Below are 27,106 nucleotides of genomic sequence, written 5' to 3' on the forward strand. Positions count from 1 at the left end.
GACTTTGCTGTATCCTCAAACCTCACTGGACATATGAAAACTCACACTAGAAAGCAACCCTATAAATGTAAAGAATGTGGGAGAGACTTCCATCGATCCTCAGACCTCACTGGACATCTGAAAACTCACACTGGAGAGAAACCCTGTGAATGTAAGGAATGTGGGAAAACTTTTGGGTCATCGTCATACCTTCATGTTCACAGTCAAATTCACACTGGAATAAAAGCTTGCAAATGTCAAGAATGTGGGAAAACCTTTACTTTCCCCTCTCGCCTTATTGAACATACGAAAACACACACTGGAGAGAAGCCTTTTAAGTGACTCATGTGGGAAAGTCTTTGCATCTTCTCATAATCTTCTTAGACATTTACGATCTCATACAAGACAGAAGACTGCACATTTAGTGCCAGATGTGGGAAAGCCTTCACTTGTTCTTCACTAGTTACTCAACATATGAGAACATACACTGGAGAGAAGCCTTATACGTGTAATGCATGTGGGAAAGCCTTTGGGTTTTCCAGTAATCTTCTTAGACATTTACAACCCCATACTGGGCAGAAGACTGCTAAATGTGACAGATGTGGGAAAACTTTCACTCAAGTCTCAGTTCTTACTCAATATATGAGAACACACACTGGAGAGAAACCTTTTAAGTGTGACACATGTGGAAAAGCCTTTAGGTTGTTTTCATACCTTCATGTTCACTCTCGATTTCACAATGGAATAAAACCTTACAAACGTAAGGAATGTGGGAAAGACTTCTCTGTATCCTCACACCTCACTGGACATATGAAAACTAATACTAGAAAGCAACCCTATAAATGTAAAGAATGTGGGAAAGACTTCTCTGTATCCTCACACCTCACTGGACATATGAAAACTAATACTAGAAAGCAACCCTATAAATGTAAAGAATGTGGGAAAGACTTCCATCGATCCTCAGACCTCATTGGACATATGAAAACTTCACACTGGAGAGAAACCCTATGAATGTAAGGAATGTGGGAAAGCCTTTAGAGCGTCCTCACACCTGCATGTTCACAGTTGAATTCACTCTGGAATAAAACCTTACAAATGTCAGGAATGTGGGAAAACCTTCACTCTCCCTTCACACCTTATTGAACATATGAACACTTATGTTGGAGAGCGACCCTATAAATGTAAGGAATGTGGGGAAGCTTTTGGATCATCATCACATCTTTATGTTCACAGTCAAATTCACACTGGAATAAAACCTTACAAATGTCAAGAATGTGGGAAAACCTTCACTTGCCCCTCTCGCCTTATTATACATTTGAAAATGCACACTGCAGAGAAGCCTTTTAAGTGTGACACATGTGAGAAAGGCTTTGTGTCTTCTCGTAATCTTTAGACATTTATGATCTCATACTAGGCAGAAGACTGCTAAATGTGACAGATGTGGGAAAGCATTCGCTTGAGCCTCACAAGTTACTCAACATATGAGAACACACACTGGGGAGAAGCCTTATAAGTGTAACGCATGTGGGAAAACCTTTCAATTTTCCAGTAATCTTATTAGTCATTTATGATCTCATACTGGGCAGAAGACTGCTAAATGTGACAGATGTGGGAAAGTCTTCACGCAAGTCTGAGCTCTTACTAGACATATGAAAACACACATGGGAGAGAAGCTTTTTAAGTGTGACACATGTGGAAAAACCTTCACTCTATCCTCATACCTTATTCAACATATGAAAACACACACTGGAGAGAAGATTTATAAGTGTGACATGTGGGAAGGTCTTCACTCGATGCTCATACCTTACTAAACATATGGAAAGACACACTGGAGAGAAGCTTTGTAAGTGTGACACGTGGAAAGGCCTTCACTGAATGCTCAGGCCTTACTCGACATATGACAACACACATGGGAGAGAAGCCTTTGAAGTGTGACAAATGTGGGAAGGCCTTTGCTGATTCCTCATGTCTTACTAAACATTTTAGAATGCACACTGGATAGAAGCCTTTTGAGTAATATACATGGGAAAACATTTACCACTTCTTTGCCTGTTACTGCACACAAGCAAAGTCACACTGGAGAGAAACCATATTTGTGTAAGGAACATGGGTAAACCTTTTTTTCTCCTCAGTGCTTACTTTCTATAGACAGTGACATTGGATAAAAAGCCACTGAAATGTGACAAATGTGGGAAAGCTCTTGCTGATTCCTCCCATCATACTTAACATTTTATTTTTAATATTTGACTGCATCTGCAGCAGATGAGACCTTAGTTCTCTGACCAAGGATCAAACCCATGCCCCCTGCATTGGAAGGCAGAGTCTTGACCACTGGACAACCAGGGAGGTCCCATAGTAAACATTTTTTAACTCAACATAGAATACTTTTGAGTGTAATAAATTTCGGACAAGACTCGCCAATTCTTCATTCTTTATCATTCACAAGTGTGTCAACACTGGATAGAAACCCCATAAATTTCAGGAATTTGGAAATCAATTTTATCATTCTATCTCAAAGGTAATGGAAAAAGTAAGGGGAATAGTTGGGGATTGCCTTCTGCCTGTATCTATCATGTCTTGTCTCTAGAGCAAAGCTCAGAGTTGTTGATCACAGAACATATTTAGACACATACACAATTCAGTCCATGGTGACACCTGGAGCACCAGGTCCCTTGCAGTGTGGGGAATGTAGGTCTGTTCCCTGGGTGGGAAACAAGCATCTCACATGCTGTGGGGAAAATAAGCTATCACCTTAGTTCTCATCACCTCTGCAGAGCCCAGGGTAGCTTTCACAGTGACAGGTAAGCTGATCTTTTTTTCTCATCGACATGGGGGCCACTTACTCTACTATGCCTACCTACTCTGGAAAAACCAAGGACCTCTTATAGGGGTGGACAGTTTAGTATCTGTGCTGTAAGTAACTGAGCCTCTACCTTACACCCTTCAAGATACTCTATTTTCTCATTCTTTTCTCATACTCCCAAAATGCCCCACTCCTATTCTTGGGAGAGACCTCTCAAAATTCAAAGCCTCTATTACTATACCAAACCCACCCTCTGATCTAAAACTGGCTACTCCAGAAAGATAAAGAACATTACAGCATACTAACGCATATATATGGAATTTAGAAAGATGGTAACGATAACCCTATATGCAAAACAGAAAAAGAGACACAGAAATACAGAACAGACTATTGAACTATGTGGGAGAATGTGAGGGTGGGATATTTCAAAAGAACAGCATGTATACTATCTATGGTGAAACAGATCCCCAGCCCAGGTGGGATGCATGAGACAAGTGCTCGGGCCTGGTGCACTGGGAAGACCCAGAGGAATCAGGTGGAGAGGGAGGTGGGAGGGGGGATCGGGATGGGGAATACGTGTAAATCTATGGCTGATTCATATCAATGTATGACAAAACCCACTGAAATGTTGTGAAGTAATTAGCCTCCAACTAATAAAAAATTTAAAAAAAAACATAAAATTAAATATATAGGATTAAAAAGAAAAATAAATAAATAAATAAAACTGGCTACTGCTCCTCAACCCCACCTCCTCCTCTTCTTCCCAGTTGACCTCTTTGTCCATAAACCCCATAGTTTGGGATACAACTTCTCACCATGCTCCCAACTCATATCCATCTCAAAGACCCCTCTAAGTTTCCCCAATCATCCACAATACCCCATCTCCTAAAAATATCAACAAGGGTTTAAGCCTGTCGTCACTAAACTTCTATGTCAGGGCCTCTTGTGCCCAACCCACTCTCCCTATAACACCCCTATCTTACCCCTCAAAAAGCCACATGATTCCTATCGCCTGGTCCAGGACCTGAGACTTATCAGTGTGGCTGTTGTCCCCATATACCCAGTAGTTCCAAATCCCTATGCTCTTCTCTTTCATTTCCTCCTCCAATACCCACTTCACTGTTCTAGACATCAAGAATGCCTTTTTTAACATCCCTTTACACCCAGACTCTCAAGACCTCTTTGCCTTTATCTGGACCAATCCAGACCATCGTTGCTCCCAACAGCTGGTATGGACAGTCCTCCCACAAGACTTTCATGATAGTCATTTCTTTGGCCAAGCTCCAGCATCAGCCTCTCTTGATCTTACTCTGTGAGTACTATCCTCCAATATGTGGATGATCTCCTTTGTAGTCCTTCGCTTACACACTCTCAACAACTACAACTCCTCAATTTTTAGCCAGTCAGGGCTACTTAGTATCTCCCACCAAGGTTCAGTTCTCTCTTCCTAGAGTAACCTATCTTGGAGTCCTTTTATCATCAACTAAAAGATATATTAACTACTGGTAGAAAGTTCCTTATATCCACCCTACCATTCCCTTTATCAAAAACAGATCTTGTCCTGCTTGGGGTTAGCTGGATATCTATGCCTCTGGATTTCTAATTTTGCCCTCATATATGAAGCCACCCTAGGGGGTCTTCCATAAACCTTAGAGCTAAAATCAAATATTCGTTCAGGCTTTAACACCCTTGAGCAAGTCATTCTCAGCCCCAGCACTAACACTTCCTGAACTTTCTCACCCCTTTACGCTACTGAGATAGACAAAATTGTGCTAGGAGTTTTGGGACAAAATCAGGGCCCTTCCATCACCCCTGTCACTTAACACAATTCAAGGATGGCCAGCCTGCCTATGTACTCTGGCAGCAGCAGCACTCCTTGCTCAGGAAAGTTAAGAAAATTACTTATGAACCACCCACTGTCATTCGTTAACCACATGACTTTAAGGACTTACTCTCTCACAAATCCATGACCCTTCTGTCTGCTTCACATGTCCAACTAATTAATGTTACCCTCCTCAAATCTCCCCACTTCTCCTTTGAACACTGTCCTACTCTCAACGTTGTCACCCTTATCCCTAATTCTTCTGTGCCCCCCATCCATACTTGCAAAGAGGCCAAAAAAAAAAAAAAAAAAGCCCCATTTCTCCCACATTTCCTCAATCCCTTTAAATAACCCTGACTTTACTTGGTATATTGATGGCAGCTTATCTACAAAATCAGAAGGAAAAAAGGTACCTGAATATGCAATTGTCTCTGGCACTGAAATTATTGAATCCCAAGCTCTCCCCTCAGGGACCTCTTCCCAAAGGCAGAACTTACTGCACTAACTAGAGCACTTACCCTGGCAGCTAACAAGAGAGCAAACATACACTGACTCTAAATGTACTTTCCACATCATACACTCATGATGCTATCTGAAAAGAATGAGGGCGCCTATCTACTAAAGGCTCTCCCATAACTAACACCCTGCTTATACTCCAGCTTTTAAAGGCAGCTAACATGCCAACTGAAGTAGGCATCATACATTGCCGAGGTGACCAGGCAGCCTCAGACCGCATTTCACAGGGCAACAATGCTACAGACAGGGAAGCAAAACAAGCCTCACTCCTATCACTGGCTCAACAATTCATAGTAATCCCCAACATAAAGCCACTTTACCTCCCTGAAGAAAAAAAAAGTGATTATTATAAGAGGGAGTCCAACCACAAGGAGATTGGTTACAAAAACAGGGCCACTATGTCCTTCCCCAATTTCAGTCCACAGATTCTTACAAACATTCATCAGGCCCTACACATAGGCACTAAACCTCTGTATCATCTCTTAAGACTTCTTATCATCTAACCTTCTCACTCCTAAAACAAATCAGTCACCCTTGCATTATCTGCTCTTCAGTCTCACCACAGGGAGCCCTAAGGCCTATTCCCTCATTCCCAACACAAGGATATGTCCCAGGAGAGGGCTGGAAAATTGGCTTCACTCACAACCTCTTTAAATTACTACCAAATCCTTTTTGAAGACCTCACTGAGAACCTAGAAGAAATAACTACTAGCCTTATCACTGTCCCAAACCAGCCAGATTCTCTGGCAGCCATGGTCCTCCAAAACAGAAGAAGGTTAGACCTCACAGCAGAAAAAAGAGGCCTATGTCTATTTTTGGAGGAAACTTGCTGCTACTATGCCAACAAATCAGGCATTGTAAAGGAAGCAGGAAGAAATCTGACAAACAGGGCCCCAAGAATACGTCAACACCTCAGTAATTCATGGGAAAACTGGCTAAGCAATTGGAATTGGATACCCTGGGTCCTAACTTCTAGGCCCTCTCCTTCTTAGCCTTGTTCTAACTTTTGACCCATGTTTAATAAATCTTTTTCAAAATTTTTTTCAGGACTACTTACAAGCCTTCACCAACCAAACTATCCATTAGCTACTTCTAACTCACTCAAATTATAAAAAATTTCAACCCCACACAAATCCCCTTGACTCACATTCCAGCCTTTTCTTCTCTTACCCCCACGACACCCCTGTCCCACAGGATGCAGTTATGGAAGATTGACCTTCGGCCCTTATCCCAAATCAGAAAGGCTGGAATGATAGGGCCTCCATGGGGGCTCATGGTTGAAGTGGCTCATTATGTTGACCTCACAAACAATAAAACCACAGTGACCCTTGAGACTGAACAAATTACCCAGATGACATTCTGTTTGCCCACTGGCACCTACATTCTTAAGGCTACAAGACCACCAGATTCCAGACCTCTGGCTATGTGACCACAGTACTTAGCTACAGGCTAAAATTTAACCATCCCTTTAGTGAATTTTTCATTGGTGAGGCATAAGAAACACTCCATCAGAAAGGGAGGACACTGGTTCTCCTTAAGGGCCAGTCTCCCTCTCATTTCCCTCTAATAAGTTTTGTTTTCTTGTCTGACTGCCTGGCTCACTCTCTTTTTCTCTGTACTCGCCTTATACCATCTTAATAAATGATAGCTTTATTATTTTTTCTTATGAAAATAATTTTGATACATAATTCTCCTGAAGTACAGTATAGAGTTGTGGTTTAGACAATGGGACCTTGAGCCAGGCTTTCTAGAATGGAATTTTGGTCTATCTGTGTGACCTTGACAAAGTTATTTAACCTCTTTAGTTGCAGACATCTCAACAGTAGGAGTAATAAACTGTAAAGTGTAAAATTGATGAGTGAATTAAATGTATCTGAAAAGAGAAGATTAAAGCTACAATTTAGTGAATTTATGGGGTCACATCTAATTTCAAGTGTAATGATGGTATTTAGTGCAAGCATTTGAATTCAACAGGAATTTCTGGGTGCATAATTCACAGAATGCTTTATACACTCTAAACCAATGACAGTCATAATATGCTGTATCTCCAGTTTATAGGACATGGATCCAGGAATCAAGGGTTGATAGCAGAAGTTAACCCTTGTAAGGTCACTCCCAGGAGCCATATGAGGAATTTGTGCTTCAGATCTCCACATATCTGGCCCCTGTAGGTTTGAAAGCCTTGACACCTAAAATGACAATACTTCCAAAGACACGAAAAATGTCCCACTGAACTTCAGTCAATGCTACTGCATGACATGTCAGGTTCTTCATGCTAAGAACAGGAATCATCCTCCAGGCAAGGGTAACTGACCCTGGTGATCAGTGTCATTGTGTCACCATGGCAATGAGCACTGGTTCCCTGATGTGCTCAGTCAGTGGCTGGGAGCAGGAGCAACCTCAGGGCAAGCACAGTGGTGGATACAGATGGTGGTCAGTTATGCTCCCATGGCAAGAGATCCAAGTGATGTGATCTTGTGTGAGGCAGCTTCCTTAGCTGAGCACAGTACTTAAAGAGAAGGCCCCGGGCTGCTGGAAAAATAAGCCTTTTATTCTGAAGGGAGAAGTGGGCGACAGCCCAGGATTGGCTACAGTCCATACCGTAGGCTATTTGGAGTGCAGTTTGCAACAACATGGACTGTGTCCCCTGGGAGCTTACCTGTGGTGCATGGGTGTCAGGAGTTGGGAAGGATTTTCCTATGGATGTGAGAGCCAATCCAAGAACTGAAGCATCATGTATAAGACTCAGCCGGACATAATCTACTTACTACCACTGCTACCATAAAACGGAGCACCAGACCAACCCATGCCACTCTGAAATCGAAGTTCTCAGTGGGGTATTTCACAGACACAGAAAACCAAACCTTACTAAGGTTAAACTAAAATTTTTTTCTTCCTTTTAACTCCAAAAACTTTGTCAGAGTAACACCACTGGGAAAGTAAACAGATCCACACATGGAATTGTTCTAGATAGTTATGTAATATAACCTTTTGTTAAAATAATTTTCCTAACTAGACTTATACTTTTCTTGGCACTTATCTGAAAGTCTAGTTTTACCATGTATTTACATGTTATTTTATTTTCTGTCAATAGAATGTATGTTCTATGAAACTCAGGACTTGATTGTCTTCCAAATCATTGACCAATAACTAGAAGTGAAAAATTGCTGTGAGCTGTGTGCTGTGCCAGGATTCTTGACCTCCAGAGGAGAGGATTTTGATCCGGGGCCAGAGATAGGCTTGGCCACTTGGAGATTTTGTGTAACAGAGACTTATTAAAGTGTAAGAGAAATAGAAAGCTTCTGACATAGACATCAGAAAGTGGGAAAAAGAATGTCCCCTTGCTAGTTTTTTGCAAGGTGGTTTATGTCTGTTAGCAAGCAGTTAATCAGGTAAGAGAGACACCTCAAGGCTGAGGGAGTTTCACCAGACCCCTCTCCCACAATATGCATTTTTGAGATAGGATGACATGAGGTGTGTCATCCCCATTCACACAACAATTGACATGAATACTGGCTTTTTGAGCCATTGTCAGCCCAAGGTTTGAGGAAAGAAAAAAAAAAGAGTCTTAGGTGGACCCATTTTGAAGAAAGGCAGATTCCAAAGCAAATACATAGGTTCATTATCATAGCTTAAGAGAAATCTTAACATAAGAAAAAACGCATTGGTTAGCTCAATGCTGAACCAGGTGTTGTCAACACAGAATTAAAAGAAACCTCTTCATTTTGTGTGTGTGTGTGTTAGTCGCTCAGTCGTGCCCAACTCTTTGCGACCCCATGGACTGTAGCCCACCAGGCTCCTCTGTCCATGAGATTTTCCAGGCAAGGATGCTGGAGTGGGTTGCCATTTCCTTCTCCAGGGGATCTTCCCAACCTGGGTCTCCTGCACTGCAGGCAGATTCTTTACCGACTGAGCTACAAGGGAAGCCCAATGTAGAGAAAGGAAAAAAAAAAGTCTGCCACTTGCAGTTTATTTCCTCCTGCCACTTGGGGACCTCTGGCCTTCCTACCTGTTACCCTCAGAAGGTAGCAGGAAATATTTAAAGGCATGGGTCAGTCAATCACATCACTGCTATTACAAGAACTAAAAATAAACTTGTTTCATCTTCGGTGGGGGGAGGGGGAAGGAAAGAAAAATAGAAAAAGAAACTCAAAAGCACAAAAATCTTCCCATTTTTTCTTTTCTCTTCCCTAGTCTTTCCCTGACACAAAACATTACCTATACAATATTTGTAAGTATCAGAAATTTTATAATAAATGTAATGCATCTATTAGTTCCAAAATGTCTTGCTTTCTATATGCTTTTTAATAACGTCAATTATAGGTAATTTTTCTATTTTAGGAAAAATTTCAGATCTAATAATGGTGTAAAGGAATATGAAGGAAAAAAGAAACTACGGTCTAACAGCACCACCAAAGAAGGTGGTGTTATGTATGTGGTACGATTGGAAGGGAGTCGTCTTTTGAGCTCCATGTGAAAAGCCAAATGGTTAATTCTAAAAAGTACTGCTTCCAATTAGAGCAACTGGAAGTAACACTTGATAAAAGCATCCAGAATTAGTCAACAGGAAACACACAATCTTCCATCAAGATAACTAACGCAAGACCACATGTTTCTTTGATGACTAGGCCAAAACTGGTACAGCTTGGTTGGGAAGTTCTGATTGACCCATTGTGTTCACCAGACATTGCACCTTTGGATGCCCATTTATTTCAGTCTGTATCAAATTCTCTTGATGGAAAAAATTTCCATTCCCTGGAAGACTGTAACAGGTACCTAGAACAATCCTATGTTCTAAAAGACAAAAAGATGGAATTGTAAAGTTGCCTGAAAAAAATGGCAGAAGGTAGTGGATCAAAATGGTGAATATGTTGTTCAGTGAAGTTCTCGGTGAAAATGATAATTGTATTTGCTTTAAAAGCAAAGGAAACTTTTGGCCAACCCAATATTTTGAATGGAGTTGCACTCACTGAAAATTTCTATGTTGATATCTTAATCCCAGTGCCTCAGATTGTGATTTTATTCAGAGAAAGTGACTTTAAAAAGAGGTAAGTAATTTTAAAATGAGGTCATTAGGGTGCACCCTAATGCAATTTCACTGCTGCCGTTATAGGAAAAGAAGATTAGGAAATACAGAGAAACTAGGGCACACGTGCTCTGTGGAATGACCATATGCAGAGGCAGTGATAGGATATCTATTCAATCCAAGGAGACATGCCTGAGAGGAAACTTTGGCAGCCCCAGCAAACTAATAATGGCACCAATGCAAAAATCCTCCTGCCCCATCATTTATTTGGGCCATGCTGCTGTAATTATTTAAATGAAAGCAGTGACAAACTTTGCCCAGCTCCAAGTAGACAGCACCTTGCCATAGGCCCATGCTAAATACCTCCTGCTTCTTGCCCTGAAGCTTGTCTGACACCATACTATGGGACATCTGAGAGAATCTGCTCTGTATTCAGACATGTGCAACTCAGAAAGTTGGTGATGAGCCTTCCCTGGAGGTCCAGTGGTTAAGACTGCTTTTCCAATGCACAGCGTGCAGGTTTGAGCCCCTGGTCAAGGAATTGAGATCCCTCCACATACCAAGTAGCACAACCAAAAAGGGGGAGAAAAAGAAATGTAAGGATCGTAATCCCTCCTGGATGTACTTGTTCAGCAGAAGATGTGCACTGAAGTTTTTTTCATTTACTGAGTGGAAATTTCTGAGACACATATCATATTGTACATAAGAAGGACCTGGTGGGATTGAACAACAGTCACCAAAGAAATCAAGATTATGATTATTTAGATTGGTTTGGTTTTTCTTCCTTCTCTAGAAGATAATAATGTATATTCTGTGTCTCAGGAGGACCCTAGCACAATACACAAGAAGAGTGAATACATACATGTATTTTTCACAGAAGCATTACTCATAACATGTACAAACTGGAAACAACCCAAAGGTTCATCAACTGATGAGTAAATAAAACATAATGTATTCATAGTATGGACTATCAATCTGCAATACAGAGAAATGATAGATCCTCCAGCACATATTGAACCTGAATATAAAATGAAAAGTTAAATACTTTATTCACATTAAATATCTAGGAAAAACAAATCTCTAGAGAGAGTAGAATCATGAAAGCTTGGATGTTATGTAGGGATATGGGTGTATAACAACAAAGGTGTACTTTATAGTGGAACCAAATTCCATTCTGTTTTTGAAATGGAGCAGGACCATATGGTCCTTGTCCCCCAACCCGCGCCATATCCTCTGCATGCCTTTTGCCTGTGGAAAACTTTAATCAAAGAATAAGTTTAATCAGAGAAGTGAGAAATGCTGAAACAAAAACAGTCTAAGCAGACTAAATAATTAATGACCTAGGCATTAATGACCTAATCATTAAGTATAGTCAAGGACCTTTAGTTCTTTCTCAAGGGCTATAGATAATATTCTGAGCTATATCCTGTGAACTGTCTTATAGATACCAAAAACACCAGGTGGAGAAGTTAACTACATGATGACCAGACTGTACCCAGGACTTAAGCAGCTACAATTCCAGAAACTGACCTCAAAGATATGGGAACAAGTACACCCCAGAACTGAAGATTAACTGTACCTAAAAACAACCAAGATGATGCTAGTCAGACCACTGATGACCAATTGAAGATGACTGTTAAAGATGACTGTGCTGTTTCTGTGTGTACCACCCCCCCCAACTCTGTCTATAAAAGCTCTCACTCCCTGTTTGTGGAGAGGGGTGTCAGCCTTTGGACAAATGCCTGCCATTGTCCCCCCACAGTTTCTGGCATCTGAAATAAAGCAAACTTTCCTTTCGACCAACCTGGCATGTTTATGTTTTTGAATGGCAAGCAGCCGGACCCCCACATACATTTTGGTAACATTTTGATGACTAAATATTAAAATATCTAAAGTATTGTTATAAAAAGGGTCTGATACAGGCATAAGTAAATATTACTGGCACACAAGTGTCTAAAACCTAATATAAGTATGCATACAAATTCACTGTTTAATAAATGTAGAATTTCAAATCAGTATGTCAAGAATGCCAACAAAGGTCCATCTAGTCAAAGCTATGGTTTTTCCAGTAGTCATGTATGGATGTGAGAGTTGGACTAAAAAGAAAGCTGAGCACTGAAGAATTGATGCTTAAGTGATACTACAATTGATCATCTTTCTAGGGAATAAGCAACTGATCCACTCTCCCATACTACATGCCCAAAAACATTCTTTGAGGATTAAACATTAAAATGACCTTAGAAACAACAATTTTAGAAGATATTTAAGAAATCTGCTTGTAACCCAGTGTTTGAAAAGAATTTTTAAGGCAATGCAGGAAATTCAGAAGTGTTTTTAAAAAGAAAAGGAGTCCTTTGGATTCATGGAAAGCAAATATTTTGTACACAACTAATGAAACATTAACACAGCAAAATATGTTTCTCATAATGCATATGAACACTTCTGGTGAGAGGTGCTCATAAATAGTACTTTTAAGGATCTTTATAAACTGTTCTGTAGTCACCTACTAAAATATAGGGCAAACATGAATATGGATAAATTTTGAGCTATTCTTTATTTTTTTAATTAAAGGATAATTGCTTTACATAATTTTGTTGTTTTCTGTCAAACCTCAGCATGAATCAGCCATAGGTATACATATATCCCCTCCCTTTTGAACTGCCATACCATCTTCCTCCCCATCCCACCCCTCTAGGTTGTTACAGAGCCCCTGTTTGAGTTTCCTAAGCCATACAGCAAATTCCCATTGGCTGTCTATTTTACATATGGTAACATAAGTTTCCATGTTACTCTTTCCATACATCTCATCCTCTCCTTCCCTCTCCCCATGTCCACAAGTCTATTCTCTATGTTTCTCCACTGCTGCCCTGTAAATAAATTCTTCAGTACCATTTTTCTAGAGTCCATATATGTGCATTAGAATACGGTATTTATCTTTCTCTTTCTGACTCATTTACTCTATAATAGGTTCCAGGTCCATACACCTCATCAGAACTGACTCAAATGCGTTCCTTTTTATGGCTGAGTAATATTCCATTGTGTATATGTACCACAACTTCTTTACTCATTCTTCTGTTGATGGACATCTATGTTGCTTCCATGTTCTAGCTATTGTAAAAAGTGCTGCAATGAACAATGGGATACGTGTATCTTTTTCCATTTTGATTTCCTCAGAGTATATGCCTAACAGTGGAATTACTGGGTCATATGGTGGTTTTATTCCTAGTTTTTTAAGGAACTTCCATACTGTTTTCCATAGTGGCTGTATCAATTTAGATTCCCACCAACAGTGCAAGAGCATTCCCTTTTCTCCACACCCTCTCCAGCATTTATTGTTTGTAGATTTTTGATGATGGCCATTCTGACCGATGTGAAGTGAAATCTCATTGTTGAGCTATTCTTGAATGAGTGAAGAATGCCTGGTATTGATACCAAGCAGAACACTGTGAGGCTCCTAGGCACATCCCCCACTTCTGCAACCCTTCCCCCCCCCCCTTTTTTTTTTTAGAAAAGTCGGCTGACAGTTTTATTGCTTTGGGGAGACGAGATTGCTCAGGAGCTCTTGATGGGGTGGTTGTTTCCTCGTCTCCATCACTTGCTTGCCACCTGGACAAGCAAGGTGGCACTGGCTCTGCAGATGGCGGCCATGCACAAATCCAGGGAGTACTTGTTCTTTCAGATCATGTGCCGGATATTGCTGGCCTGGGCATCTTCATTAATGGTGGTACGCACATAGGAAGTGGCCGACTTTCACTGGCTGGGTCTTTGCTTTATGACCACCATGATGCCTTGCCCTCCACTGATGGATCTGCACCCATAGTCTTGAGGAAAATGAGCCCACTGTAGCAGATGGAATTGCGGGCCATCAAGTTTTGTGTTTGGTGTTGTATGTCTGCTTATGACTGTTAATCAAGTAGCTGGAGCAGTTGCATGGCCATGGTGGCAACTTCTGTTATTTTGGTGGCCAGAAACAGAAAGAGACCCTGTTTCTTGATAATAGGAAATAGGCTTCATTCAGTGTTCATAACCTTCCCTGAGTTCCAATGAGCTGTTTCAAATAGTTGCTAATAAGAGAAAATAGGATATTTATTTGACTTTTTTCTTGTTTCTTGAGGTAAGCCTGTAATGCTATGAACCTTCCCCTTAGCACCAGCCCAGGCTGGATGCATGAGACAAGTGCTCAGGCCTGGTGCACTGGGAAGACCCAGAGGAATCAGGTGGAGAGGGAGGTGGGAGGGGGGATCAGGATGGGGAATACTTGTAAATCCATGGCTGATTCATGTCAATGTATGACAAAAACCACTACAATATTGTAAAGTAATTAGCCTCCAACTAATAAAAATAAATGGAAAAAAATAATAATAACAAAATAAAATCTAAAAAAAAAAAGAGAGAGAGAGAGAAAATAGGAGATGTGGCTTCCCTGGTGGACTAGTGGTAAAGAAGCCACCTACCAATGCAGGAGATCTAAGAGAGATGGGCTAGATCCTTGGGTCAGGAGGATTCCCTGGAGAAGGAAATGACAACCTACTCCAGTATTCTTGCCTGGAGAATCCCATGGACAGAGGAGCCTGGTGGGCTACAGTTCATAGGGTTGCAAAGAGACATCACTGAAGCGACCTAGCTTGTATGCATAGGGGATGTGGACGTAATGGAGGAACATTCAAAAGAAACAAAACTGCAGCCTTGAGGCAGAGGCCTGGTTCCCCATCTAGCAATACGTATGACAAGATCTTTGAGCAGTTTTGAAGGTAGTGAAAACCCCCTCATGTGGGAGAAGTTAATGGTATGGTGCACACAAGCAAGTAGACCCCAGCCTGGAACCAGAACACTGATGATGCTGACTCTCACATACCTCAGTACCAGCCAGTCACAAGAATGCGTTGCCCTCTTTGAACCATTACTATTAAACTTCTCACTAGCCCCTCCAGGTTGGGACACACACTTCTGAGAGAATTAGCCTGCTATATCCCTTTTGCCTGGCAAAGCAATAAAACAATTCTACTTCACCCAATATTCTGTCTCTGAGAATTGATTTGGAGTCAGAATACAGAGTCCCAATTCCATTTCAGTATCAATGCTGTTTCTCAATTTAGTTTTGGAGGCCTAGCTGGTATTTGAAGATCATAACAATTACAAACAGAAATACATATTTGAAGAAGAAAAACAGAAAGGTTACAGAAAATTGTCACTACTTTGAAAATGCAAAGAAATCAACGAATAGACTTTACCACGCCATCCACAGTTTATAAAAAATATGTATATATAAGTAGACATATATGTAAGGTTAAATATGAGATTGACTGAATTTGGGAGATAGACCCTTTCATGGATTGGCACATTGATCAACAGGTCAGAATCTTATTCTAAGCCCTCCAGGAAGCTGAGAACAGTGAAGTAGAAAAGGTTTTGGAGGAGCATCCCATTGAATGAGTAACCATCCCCAGTCTCTCCCTTCTGACCTCTAAACACGGAATTGCTACCGGTCCAACCTTCAAAACCACTTCCAGATATGGGCCCATCCTCCAAACGCAGCCCTGCCCATAGGCTTAGTCCTAGCCTCAGGCTCCTCTACTGAACCTGTTTGTGCCTCCAGTCCATGCTGTTAAGTCAACCCAGGGTCCCCAGCCCCAACACCAGAAGTTACTATTTCCCTGCTAATAGGGATGGAACTTGACTGTCTGCAAGAGTCACAGAATCCCACCCCTCTACAGACAAGGCACAAAGCAGCAGTGGCCTCACTGGTTCAGGAAGGCTTTTTTGTCAAAGAGCTCTGCACCTAGGGCATCCAGTCACGCTGGTTGGTTGTGTGGGTCAGATTGTTCTTGGTAAGTCCCGCATCAAGGGAAGGCTCTGGAATACAAGGACATCATTAAAGAGCATGTTGGGACCAGGCCCCTGATGGGACTTCTTAGAGAGGACTGGCCCCTCTGCTTGGGTCGGCCTGCACCTGAGGCATTTTTGAGTGTGGAACATGCTTTAAGGATGCATCTGCAGGTTATTGTCATTCACTGTGATTCCCTATTCAAAAGCCACCGACGAGGAAAAGAATTTCTACTGTCCAGTCATTGTTATACCATCACCCACATCCTCCGAGTATTATGAACCTGACAACCCTGCCTTATTGTCCAGTGTATTAGGGAATGTTGGCTTATGTGTCACCTCTTCTTTATGGAAAAGAATGTTTCACCTGAGAATCTGGCTCTGTGCATTCTTTATTTTTGAATATGGCATAGTGCTTTAAATCTAACATTATAAATCTTAAAGTGAAAGCTGCTCAGTCATGTCCAACTCTTTGTGACCCCATGGACTGTAGCCTACCAGGCTCCTCCATCCATGGGATTCTCCAGGCAAGAATACTGGAGTGGATTGCCAGTGCCGTCTCCAGGAGATCTTCCTGACCCAGGGATTGAACCCGGGTCTCCCATATTGTAGGCAGATGCTTTATCATCTGAGCCACTGGGGAAGTCCTATAAATATTAAGGGGATGACAGCAAAAATCTGGCTAAACATGGAATTTTTTGGACAACATATAAGTAAAAAAATGTCTAAAAGGAAAATACTGGAGAGGTTGTTGAGGAAAAACCAATACAAAAATAAACATGGGCCTTCACTAGTGGTCCAGTGGTTAAGAATCTGCCTGCCAATTCGAGGTACATAGGTTTGATCCCTAGTTCGGGAAGATTCCACGTACTGCGAGGAAACTAAGCATGTGCTAAAGCTACTGAACACATGCCCCACAGCCCATGAACCCCAATTGCTGAAGCCTGGCCACTCTTGAGCCCATGCTCTGCAACAAGAGAACCCATCACAAGGAGAAACCCATTCAACACAACTAGAAAGTAGCCCCACTTGCTGCAACTAAAGAAGCATGTGGGCAGCAACAAAGAGATTGTGCACTGCAATGAAGACCCAGTGTAGCCAAAAATAAATAAAGAAACAAAGAAATGTGAAGTCAAAAATCCTCTGGAAATAGAAGAAATCAAGCATGCCATTTAGGGGAGGAAAAGAACCAAGATAGTTAAATTCAAAATATGTGCCTTGGACATCACTGACCACTTGGTTCTGAAGCCAGAGGCCCATCACAGACAAGGTGCTCCTCAACTGAGGAGCCTTCCCAGGGCCCCCTTCACGTCCTTGTTCCTCAGGCTGTAGATGAAGGGGTCCAGCATGGGGGTGACCACAGTTTACATCACTGAGGCAATGGAACTTCTCTGGGAAGAATAGGTCACAGAAGAAGTGAGGTAAACCCCCAGGCTTGTCCCATAGAACAAAGAAACCACAGCAAGGTGAGACCCACAGGTAGAAAATGCTTTATACTTGCCCTCAGTGGAGGCCATCTTCATTAAGGTGGAAACAATCTGAGAGTAAGAAAAGAGGATCCCAGTCAGAGGAAGCATACACAGCAGGGCAGTGGCCACAAACAAGCAGATGTTATTGATGAGGGTGTCTGAGCAGGCTCCCTTGAGTATCTGGGTCAGTTCAGAGAAGAAATGTGGAATTTCCGTGTCAGTGCAGAAGGTCAGCCTCATCATCAGTAGAATATGAAGCAGGGAGACCCATAAAATGATGAACCAACACATCAGAGTCAAGAGCCTACAGAGGCAAGGGTTCATGATAACCATGTAGTGCAGCGGGTGGCAGATAGCCACACACTGGTTACAGGCCATCACAGTCGGAAAGAAATCATCCATTCCAGTGAAAACCATAAAAAAGCACCTGAGTGAGGCATCCTAGATAGGAGATGTCTTTACTCTGTGTCTGAATGTTCACTAGCATCCTCGGGACAGTAATAGTGATGAAACACATGTCAACAGATGACAGGTTGGCGATGAAGAGGTACATTGGGGTGTGGAGATGGGAGTCAGAGCTGTTGGCAGGATGATGAGGTTTCCAAGCACAGTGACCATGTACATGGATAGGAAAAGTCCAAAGAGGAGGTTCTGCAGTTCGGGATCATCTGAGAGGCCCAAGAGGAGGAACTGTGTTACTCCTGTGTGGTTTCCCAATCCCATGTAGCTAGTGTGTCTGCTGGGGAAGGAGGCAAAAATCACTTTCAATGCTCAGCCAACTGGCATCACAGCTAGTTATCACCTTTGATTCCGCATTTTCATGGATATCATTCTCCATTAGTCCTTCCAATACGTAATTCACTCATTCAAGTGGTAGCCAATTTCCATTTTAATTGTGGGTAATTATTCAGACTTTAATGCAGCAGAAATGCCTGTGTCTCTTTTTGTCTCTCACTCACTGGTTCTAATTTTCCTACCCAAATCTATGAACATAAACTGAGTTCTTCTTTGATAAGAAGTTTTGAAAATAATTGAAGATACTTGATAGTCTTTGCTTTGAAAATCTCCATACTTCTTTCATTCAGTAACTCTTTTAGTTGTGATTAAGATATGGGGTCCAGCCCATGGGGTTGCAAAGAGTTGGACGCGACTGAGCAACTGAACAACAAAAAAGATATGGGTTATCAATTCCAACAAACTTAATTCTGTGACCCATATTGATGTCACAGTTAACTCTCATGTATCTCATGTGATTTTTTTCTTACTTTTTTTCTTTCTAAAATTGTGATTACTGTTATTACATTCTTTGTGAGGTTTGAAAATGCCATCTTAATAAATGATAGCTTTATTGTTTTTTTCTGTTTTTATGACAATAATTTTGATATGTAACTCTCCCAAAGTACAGTATAGAGTATAGAGTTGTGATTTAGACAATGGGATCTTGAGTCAGGTTTTCTAGAATAGAATTTTGGTCTGTGAACATATTATCTGTGTGACCTTGACAAAGTTATTTAACCTCTTTCAGTGCAGACACGTCACCTCAACAATGGGAGTAATAAACTGTAAAGTGTGAGACTGAAGAGTGAATTAAATGAGATGATACAATTTTTCAAGTGTGGTTCTTATCACATATACAGCAGACCCTTGATAAATGTGAGCATGTTCAAAAAATGATAAATTTGTCCTGTACAACTATCATTGATCACTAGTCCCCTTAAATAAGGACAGCCATCAAAGATGGAATTCTGATTCAAGCACAATGGATCTGTTACCTCTTCTGCCTGCCATGCAGCACTTCTGGTTACTGATGATTCTTATGGCTGTCTCTTTCAGAGACTGCCTGCCAGGTGGATTCTTCCAAGAAGATGAAAGAAAATAAATGAACTACACATAGACAAAGATGGGGAAACATGATTACAAAACCATTAATATAAAATACAAAGTGTGTGGGAGAGTTTGAGCTCATGTGTTCGTGCTCACAAGTAGGGTTGTATTTTATTAAAAATCAGTGGACATAATTGCAAAAAAGTATTGAAAGTTTTAATTAAAAATATTCAAAGCCTCTATGGATCATCCTAAAAATAGAAAGGCAAATTTAAAATGGAAACAAATGTGTATTTTCTCCATAGTAAAAAAAAAAAGGTATTGACATTGTAAAAGCCTAGAAAATGCAGTTCATTAAAGAGAGAAAAAATCATTGAGAATCACTTTGCCCTGGAGAGGTAGGTAGGAAAGGTCTCTCTGACATATGAATATTAAGTTATGAGCAGAACGCTGGGTAATTGTTAATCAGAGGAAATAAGGAATGGGCAAGCATTTTGGATGAGAGGCAGAATTCCCATTTGCCAAGTGGGTCAGTGAGCTTGGTAACAGAAGGGACATGAGAGGCCTGTGAAATGGAGAGCACAGTGAGGTTCAGGAGTGCTACAGGGAAAAACAAAATCTGACCTGTTGGATCTGTTTCTTTCACTTTAACCTTTTTCTTCCAGTTCCTTTTGTTCACTAAAAGGATATTGTCTATACATAATAGCCTGCCTGGGGGAACTCTGCCCCTGTGCCTGAAAGTTAAACTTTTGTGCCTTTATTCAGGACCTTGTCCACCTGTGAATGGCTGCAGGAAAGAAGAAACTAGTACATCCTTCTCTGACGCTGACCATTCCAGGAGATAGTTGCAAGATTAATAGCCTTTTTACTTTACTTCCTCACCTACCCCCATCTCTGTTCTATAAAAGAATCTGGCATCTAGACCCAGATAAGATGGTTACTTTGAGATATTGGTCTGCCACCTTCTCAGTCTGCTGGGTTTTGAAATAAAGGTATATTCCTTGCCTCAACATCTCATATGTGGATTTATTAGCCTATCATGCAGTGAGCAGAGTAAACTTGGACTTGGTAATGGAGCACAAAGTATGAAGCCCCAAAGTTGAGCATCCTGTACTATTTTTGATGTGCTTCTCATGTTGATAATTTTGTATTTATTTGTTGGCCAGAGGTCATGACTGTATTTGCTCATCATTGTCTTTCCAGGAACCTGCATGGTGCCTGGCACATAATAGGTGCTCAACACACGCAAATGATGCACATGTAATAAAGATTGAGTTGAAAAGCATAAACTATTACACAAACAAAGAAAATTTCAAGCTTATCATACATTGAATTTAGAAACAAAATTGAATACTAGTATTAGTTAAATGCATTCATATCTATAATATATCATGAATAAGTTATAACTATTCTCAGAATGTAGAGCTGGTTTAATACAACAATGTTTGTTAACATACTTCAACACAAAAATAGGTCACTGAAGAGAAATCATAATCACAAGTACAATAAAAAATTCATTTGAGAAAATGTACCAATCATTACATTTAACTGTTGTGGTTATCAGACAGGACAAAGCTTCTCACTAACTGAAGAAATCAAGGACAATTTTTAACTCAGTAAAAATGTTTTTAAAACTGTATCCAAAAGGCTATTCTACATTAAAACATGAAAATATTTTTTATTAAATTTATGAACAGAACAAGTCAATCTATTCCAACGTCAATATTTCAGTAGTCTCCTGAACAACTAAAAAGATGGTAAGATGAAAAGAGAAAAATAGCCTACATAATGAATGTTAGATTTAATTAAATTCTGATCAGATAATATCATGGACACTAAAGTGAAACAACAATAATCAATACAGAACTATTAAGTGCTAACAGTACTCAGTTAAGTTCAGTTCAGTCACTCAGTCATGTCCAACTCTTTAGGACCCCATGGACGGTAGCCCGCCAGGCCGCCCTGTCCATCACCAACTCCTGGAGTTTACTCAAACTCATGTCCATTGAGTCAGTGATGCCTTACAACCATCTCATCCTCTGTTGTCCCCTTCTCCTCCCACCTTCAATCTTTCCCAGAATCAGGGTTTTTTCAAATGAGTCAGTTCTTTGCATCAGGTGGCCAAAGTATTGGAGTTTCAACTTCCACATCAGTCCTTCCAATGAACACCCAGGACTGATCTCCTTTAGGATGGACTGGTTGGATCTCCTTGCAGTCCAAGGGACTCTCAAGAGTATTCTCCAACACCATGGTTCAAAAGCATCAATTCTTTGGCACTCAGCTTTCTTTATAGTCCAACTCTCACAGCCATACATGACTACTGGAAAAACCATAGCCTTGACTAGATGGACCTTTGTTGGCAAAGTAATGTCTCTGTTTTTTAATATGCTATCTAGGTTGGTCATAACTTTCTTTCCAAGGAGTAAGCGTCTTTTAATTTCATGGCTGCAGTCACCATCTGCAGTGATTTTGGAGCCCAGAAAATAAAGTCTGCCACTGTTTCCACTATTTCTCCATCTGTTTGCCATGAAGTGATGGAACCAGACACCATGATCTTTGTTTTCTGAATGTTAAGCTTTAAGCCAATTTTTTCACTCTCTTCTTTCACTTTCTTTTTTTTTTTTTTTCTTCTTCTTCTTCTTTCACTTTCATCAAGAGGCTCATTAGTTCTTCTTCACTTTCTGCCATAAGTGTGGTGTCATCTACATATCTGAAGTAATTGATATTTCTCCCGTCAGTCTTGATTCCAGCTTCTGCTTCATCCAGCCCAGCATTTCTCATTATGTACTCTGCATACAAGTTAAATAAGCAGGGTGACAATATACAGCCTTGATGTACCTTTCCCTATTTGGAACCAGTCTGTTGTTCCATGTCCAGTTCTAACTGTTGCTTCCTGACCTGCATACAGATTTCTCAAGAGGCAGGTCAGGTGGTCTGGTATTCCCGTCTCACTCAGAATTTTCCACAATTTATTGTGATCCACACAGTCAAAGGCTTTGGCATAGTCAATAAAGCAGAAATATATATTTTTCTGGAACTCTCTTGCTTTTTCAATGATCCAATGGATGTTGGCAATTTGATCTCTGGTTCCTCTGCCTTTGCTAAAAGCAGCTTGAACATCTAGAAGTTCCCAGTTCACATCCTATTGAAGCCTGGCTTGGAGAATTTTGAGCATTACTTTACTAGCATGTGAGATGAGAGGAGATACCTCATGTCCAACGTCAGGAGTGGCAGCTGCACTTTGCTGGACCGACCATGTGGAGATACCCCACGTCCAAGGTCAGAGAAACCCTAATAAGATGGTAGGCACTGGAGTGGCTGTGAGGAGATACCCCACATCCAAGGGCAAAGGAGAAGCCCCAGCAAGATGGTAGGAGGGGCGAATTCATGTTTAGAATCAAACCCCATTCCCACCAGAGATGCTCAGAGGGCTCAAAGAAACCTTGTGCATGCCAGGACCCAGGGCCCCCACAGTCTGAGACAGAGCTGTGTTTGAGCATCTTCTGTGGAGGTGCAGGTTGGCAGTGGTCTGCCACAGGTACAGAGGCTTTGGGTGCAGCAGACTTGGGTATAGCATAAGCCCTCTTGGAGGAGGTCGCCATTAACACAACATAGAGCTGCCAGAACTTACACAGGACTGGGAAATAGATTCTTGGAGGGCACAACAGAACCTTGTGCACCAGGACCCAGGAGAAAGGAGCAGTGACCCCACAGGGGACTGACCCAGACTTGTCTGTGGGTGTCCAGGAGTCTCTGGCGGAGGCATGGGTCAGTGGTGGCCTGCTGCCATGGGTTGGGGGCACTGAGTGTAACAGTACATGCATGGGATCTTTTGAGGGAGTTCACCATTATCTTCATAACCTCCACTATAGTTTGGCCACCCACCAACAGAAAGTTGGATTAACAATTTACTGAGCATGGCCCCACCCATCAGAACAAGACCCAGATTGCCCCTCAGTCAGTCTCTCCCATCAGGAAGCTTCCATAAGCCTCTTACACTTCTCCATCAGAGGGCAGACAGACTGAAAACCACAATCACAGAAAATGAACCAGTCTAATCACATGGACCATAGCCTTGTCTAGCTCAATGAAACTATGAGCCATGCCATGTAGGGCCACCCAAGACAGACGGGTCATGGTGGAGAGTTCTGACAAAATGTGGTCCACTTGAGAAGGGAATGGCAAACCACTTCAGTACTCTTGCCTTGAGAACTCCATGAACAGTATGAAAAGGCAAAAAGATAGGACACTGAAAGATGAACTCCCCAGGTCAATAGGTGCCCAATATGCTGCTGGAGATCAGTGGAGAAATAACCCCAGAATGAATAAAGAGACAGAACCAAAGCAAAAACAACACCCAGTTGTGGATGTGACTGGTGATGGAAGCAAGGTCTGATGCTGTAAAGAGCAATATTGCATAGGAACCTGGAATGTTAGGTCCATGAATCAAGGCAAATTGGAAGTGGTCAAACAGGAGATGGCAAGAGTGAACGTCAACATTCTAGGAATCAGCAAACTAAAATGGACTGGAACAGGTGAATTTAACTCAGATGACAACTATGTCTACTACTGTGGGCAGGAATCCTTTAGAAGAAATGGATTAGCCATCATAGTCAATGAAAGTCCGAAATGCAGTACTTGGATGCAATATCAAAAATGACAGAATGATCTCTGTTCGTTTCCAAGGCAAACCATTCAATATCACAGTAATCCAAGTCTATGCCCTGACCAGTAACGCTGAAGAAGCTGAAGTTGAATGGTTCCATGAAGACCTACAAGACCTTCTAGAAATAACAACCTAAAAAGATGTCCTTTTCATTATAGGGGATTGGAATGCAAAAGTAGGAAGTCAAGAAACACCTGGAGTAACAGGCAAAATTGGCCTTGGAGTACGGAATGAAGCAGAGCAAAGGCTATGGAGTTTTGCCAAGAGAATGTACTGGTCATAGCAAACACCCTCTTCCAACAACACAAGAGAACACTTTACACATGGACATTACCAGATGGTCAACACCGAGATCAGATTGATTACATTCTTTGCAGCCAAAGATGGAGAAGCTCTATACAGTCAGCAAAAACAAGACCCAGAGCTGCCTGTGGCTCAGACCATGAGCTCCTTATTGCCAAATTCAGATTTAAATTGAAGAAAGTAGGGAAAACCACTAGACCATTCAGGTATGACCTATATAAAATCCCTTACAATTATACGGTGGAAGTGAGAAATAGATTCGAGGGACTAGACATGATAGACAGAGTGCCTGATGAACTATGGATGGAGGTTTGTGACATTGTACAGGAGACAAAGAGAAAGACCTTCCCCAAGAAAAAGAAATGCAAAAAAGTGAAATGCCAGTCTGAGGAGGCCTTACAAATAGTTGTGAAAAGAGAAGCAAAAAGCAAAGGAGAAAAGGAAAGATATACCCATTTGAATGCAGAGTTCCAAGGAATAGCAAGGAGAGATAAGAAAGCCAAAGAAATAGAGGAAAACAATAGAATGGGAAAAACTAGAGATCTCTTCAAGAAAATTAGAGATACCAAGGAACATTTCATGCAAAGATGGGCTCAATAAAGGATAGAAATGGTAGGGACCTAACAGAAACAGGAGATATTAAGAAGAGGTGGCAAGAATACACAGAAGAACTGTACGAAAAAGATCTTCATGACCCAGATAATCACGATGGTGTGATCACTCACCTGGAGCCAGATATCCTGGAATGGGAAGTCAACTGTGCTTTAGGAAGCATCACTACAAACAAAGCTAATGGAGGTGATGGAATTCCTGTTGAGCTATTTCAAATCCTAAAAGATGATGCTGTGAAAGTGTTGCACTCAATATGCCAGCAAATTTGGAAAACTCAGCAGTGGCCACAGGACTGGAAAAGGTCAGTTTTCATTCCAATTCCTAAGAAAGGAAATGCCAAAGAATGCTCAAACTACCACACGATTGCACTCATCTCACTCGCTAGTAAAGTAATGCTAACAATACTAGAGGATAGTTAATGGAATATAATAGAAAAATCCAGTCACATGAAGAACAAGTTAGACAATATCTTGTGCATAATAAATCTCCAGTGACTAGTTAAATAAAGGATGCAGCATGAGAAGACAAACAGGAGCCTACTGTAGGGAATATGCTATGCACAGGCCTGTACTATAATTAACAGGGCTTCTTTGAAAAATAAGAACGACTTTCTCATTACCCCCAGGCGAAGGGCTGGGAGCAGTAAAAAGTACATCGTGGGAAAACATCTTGAAAACAAGATGTTGAAGTACTGATGTGACTGGTGGAAAAGCATTAGTGACTGTTCCTGTGAGCAGAGCTTTGAGGGAGTTGCTGAGAAAGGGCATCACTAGCCTAAGGGCTAAACAAAGTCACGAAAGGTCTAAATGCTTGACATTGAGGACTGTGCATTGTATATCTTTATCCCCAACCTGAGATTGTAAAGAACAGATATCTCTAGAATATGAACAAGGAAGTAGAAGTTAACAATAAAAGTCACGCAAGGATTAGGATCTGGGCTTTTGCCGGGGGAATGGCATCAGCCCCCTGATCCCACCTTATTTCTGAGTCTTCTTTCTCTTTATTCTTCTGTGGCACCGCTCCCTCATGTTGGTTTGTTGTTGGGCTGGTCCCAATACCTAGAATTTGGGAAAGTAGGGAAGAGGTGGAGACTCTCTGGAAAAATACTCTTCACTGGAAGAGGCTCTAGATCCCAAGAAGGGAGAGAAAGAAACAGCCAGAACTAGAAAAGACTAATTTCATTTGAAACTAAAACACCTTCAAAAAACAGGGACTTCAATGTTACTCATCAAGTAAATATGAGACTCTCCCAGTCTCAGTATTTTACAAGTCAAGCCAATGCGAATGGGCTGTTTCCTGCCACATCAGTAAACAAGGATGTCACAGTCTTCAGCAATTGCAGCCCTCCTTCATGAACCTCTGAGCTCTGAGAGAACACAAGAAGACAAAGATTACCTGCCATCTAGCAGCTATCTGAGCACAGCTATCTGGTGAGCCCTGAGGAAACCCAGGATGTGAAAGCTCAGGATACCGGCCCTACTTAGCTGATATGCCTATCAAAGGAATGATCTCAGTAAGCCCAGACTCTTGAATCTTCACAGGCATAGAAAATCACTAAATTCCTAATGTGGCATACCCAATTTCTTTAATTAACAATAATCTTTTGACATTCAGACTACTTGCCCTTCGTTATAAAACTTCTATATAACCAGGCTGCCCCTCTCCTCACCTTCTCAAAGTAGTTCTCTCAAGAATTCCTTTAGATGCTGCCTCCCAGGCTTGAAGTCCTAAAAATTCCTGCTGAATAAAACACAACTTTCAACTTTTAGGTTGTCAGTATTTCTAAGTCAACACCCAGTACCCACCATCTCTCTATTCCTTCTTATTCCAGCAGCACATCCTGAGGGACATACTCTCTGATGTTTATCACTGAAGCTTTCTGTTTTCCATTGTCTGTTCTTGGGAAGCCCAATTGTGTTTTCACTTGGCTAGAGTCAGAAAATTATAGGAATGGGACAATAGAAGAGTTTTAAAGTCTCCAGCATCTCAGAGGTTGGATCCTCATAGCTCCTCATCAAATAAACTGTTCTATTGTCTTTCTGCTCTCCAAACAATTCACCTCCTTTGGGGTGCAAAGATAAAAGAATGGAAAATTTTCAGCCAGTGTGGTATCCTTGCAAGTAGCCTTGGAGGGAGATGGATTTATTTCCTCCAAGGAGAAATTTTTCTTTCTTTGTCTTGACTTAAAATTACAAGGTGTCCCCCCAGAGAAACTTTAATATCTACAGGAACCAACTTTCTATAATGCTCTTCCCTTGATGAA

General features: G+C 41.2%; 1 protein-coding gene across 1 annotated transcript in view; it reads left to right on the forward strand.

Moving 5' to 3' along the window:
* The window catches only part of LOC122699467 (zinc finger protein 426-like), a 30,634-nt gene extending 18,685 nt beyond the window's left edge, over window positions 1–11,949 (forward strand). Inside the window, exon 5 of the mRNA XM_043911428.1 lies at window positions 11,591–11,949. Coding sequence (XP_043767363.1) covers window positions 11,591–11,627 — 37 coding nt within the window. The 3' untranslated portion in view covers window positions 11,628–11,949. The remainder of the gene's footprint in view (window positions 1–11,590) is intronic.
* Window positions 11,950–27,106: the final 15,157 nt, after the last annotated feature.

The sequence above is a fragment of the Cervus elaphus genome, chromosome 9 (assembly GCF_910594005.1).
Source record: "Cervus elaphus chromosome 9, mCerEla1.1, whole genome shotgun sequence".
Classification (NCBI taxonomy): Eukaryota; Metazoa; Chordata; class Mammalia; order Artiodactyla; family Cervidae; genus Cervus; species Cervus elaphus.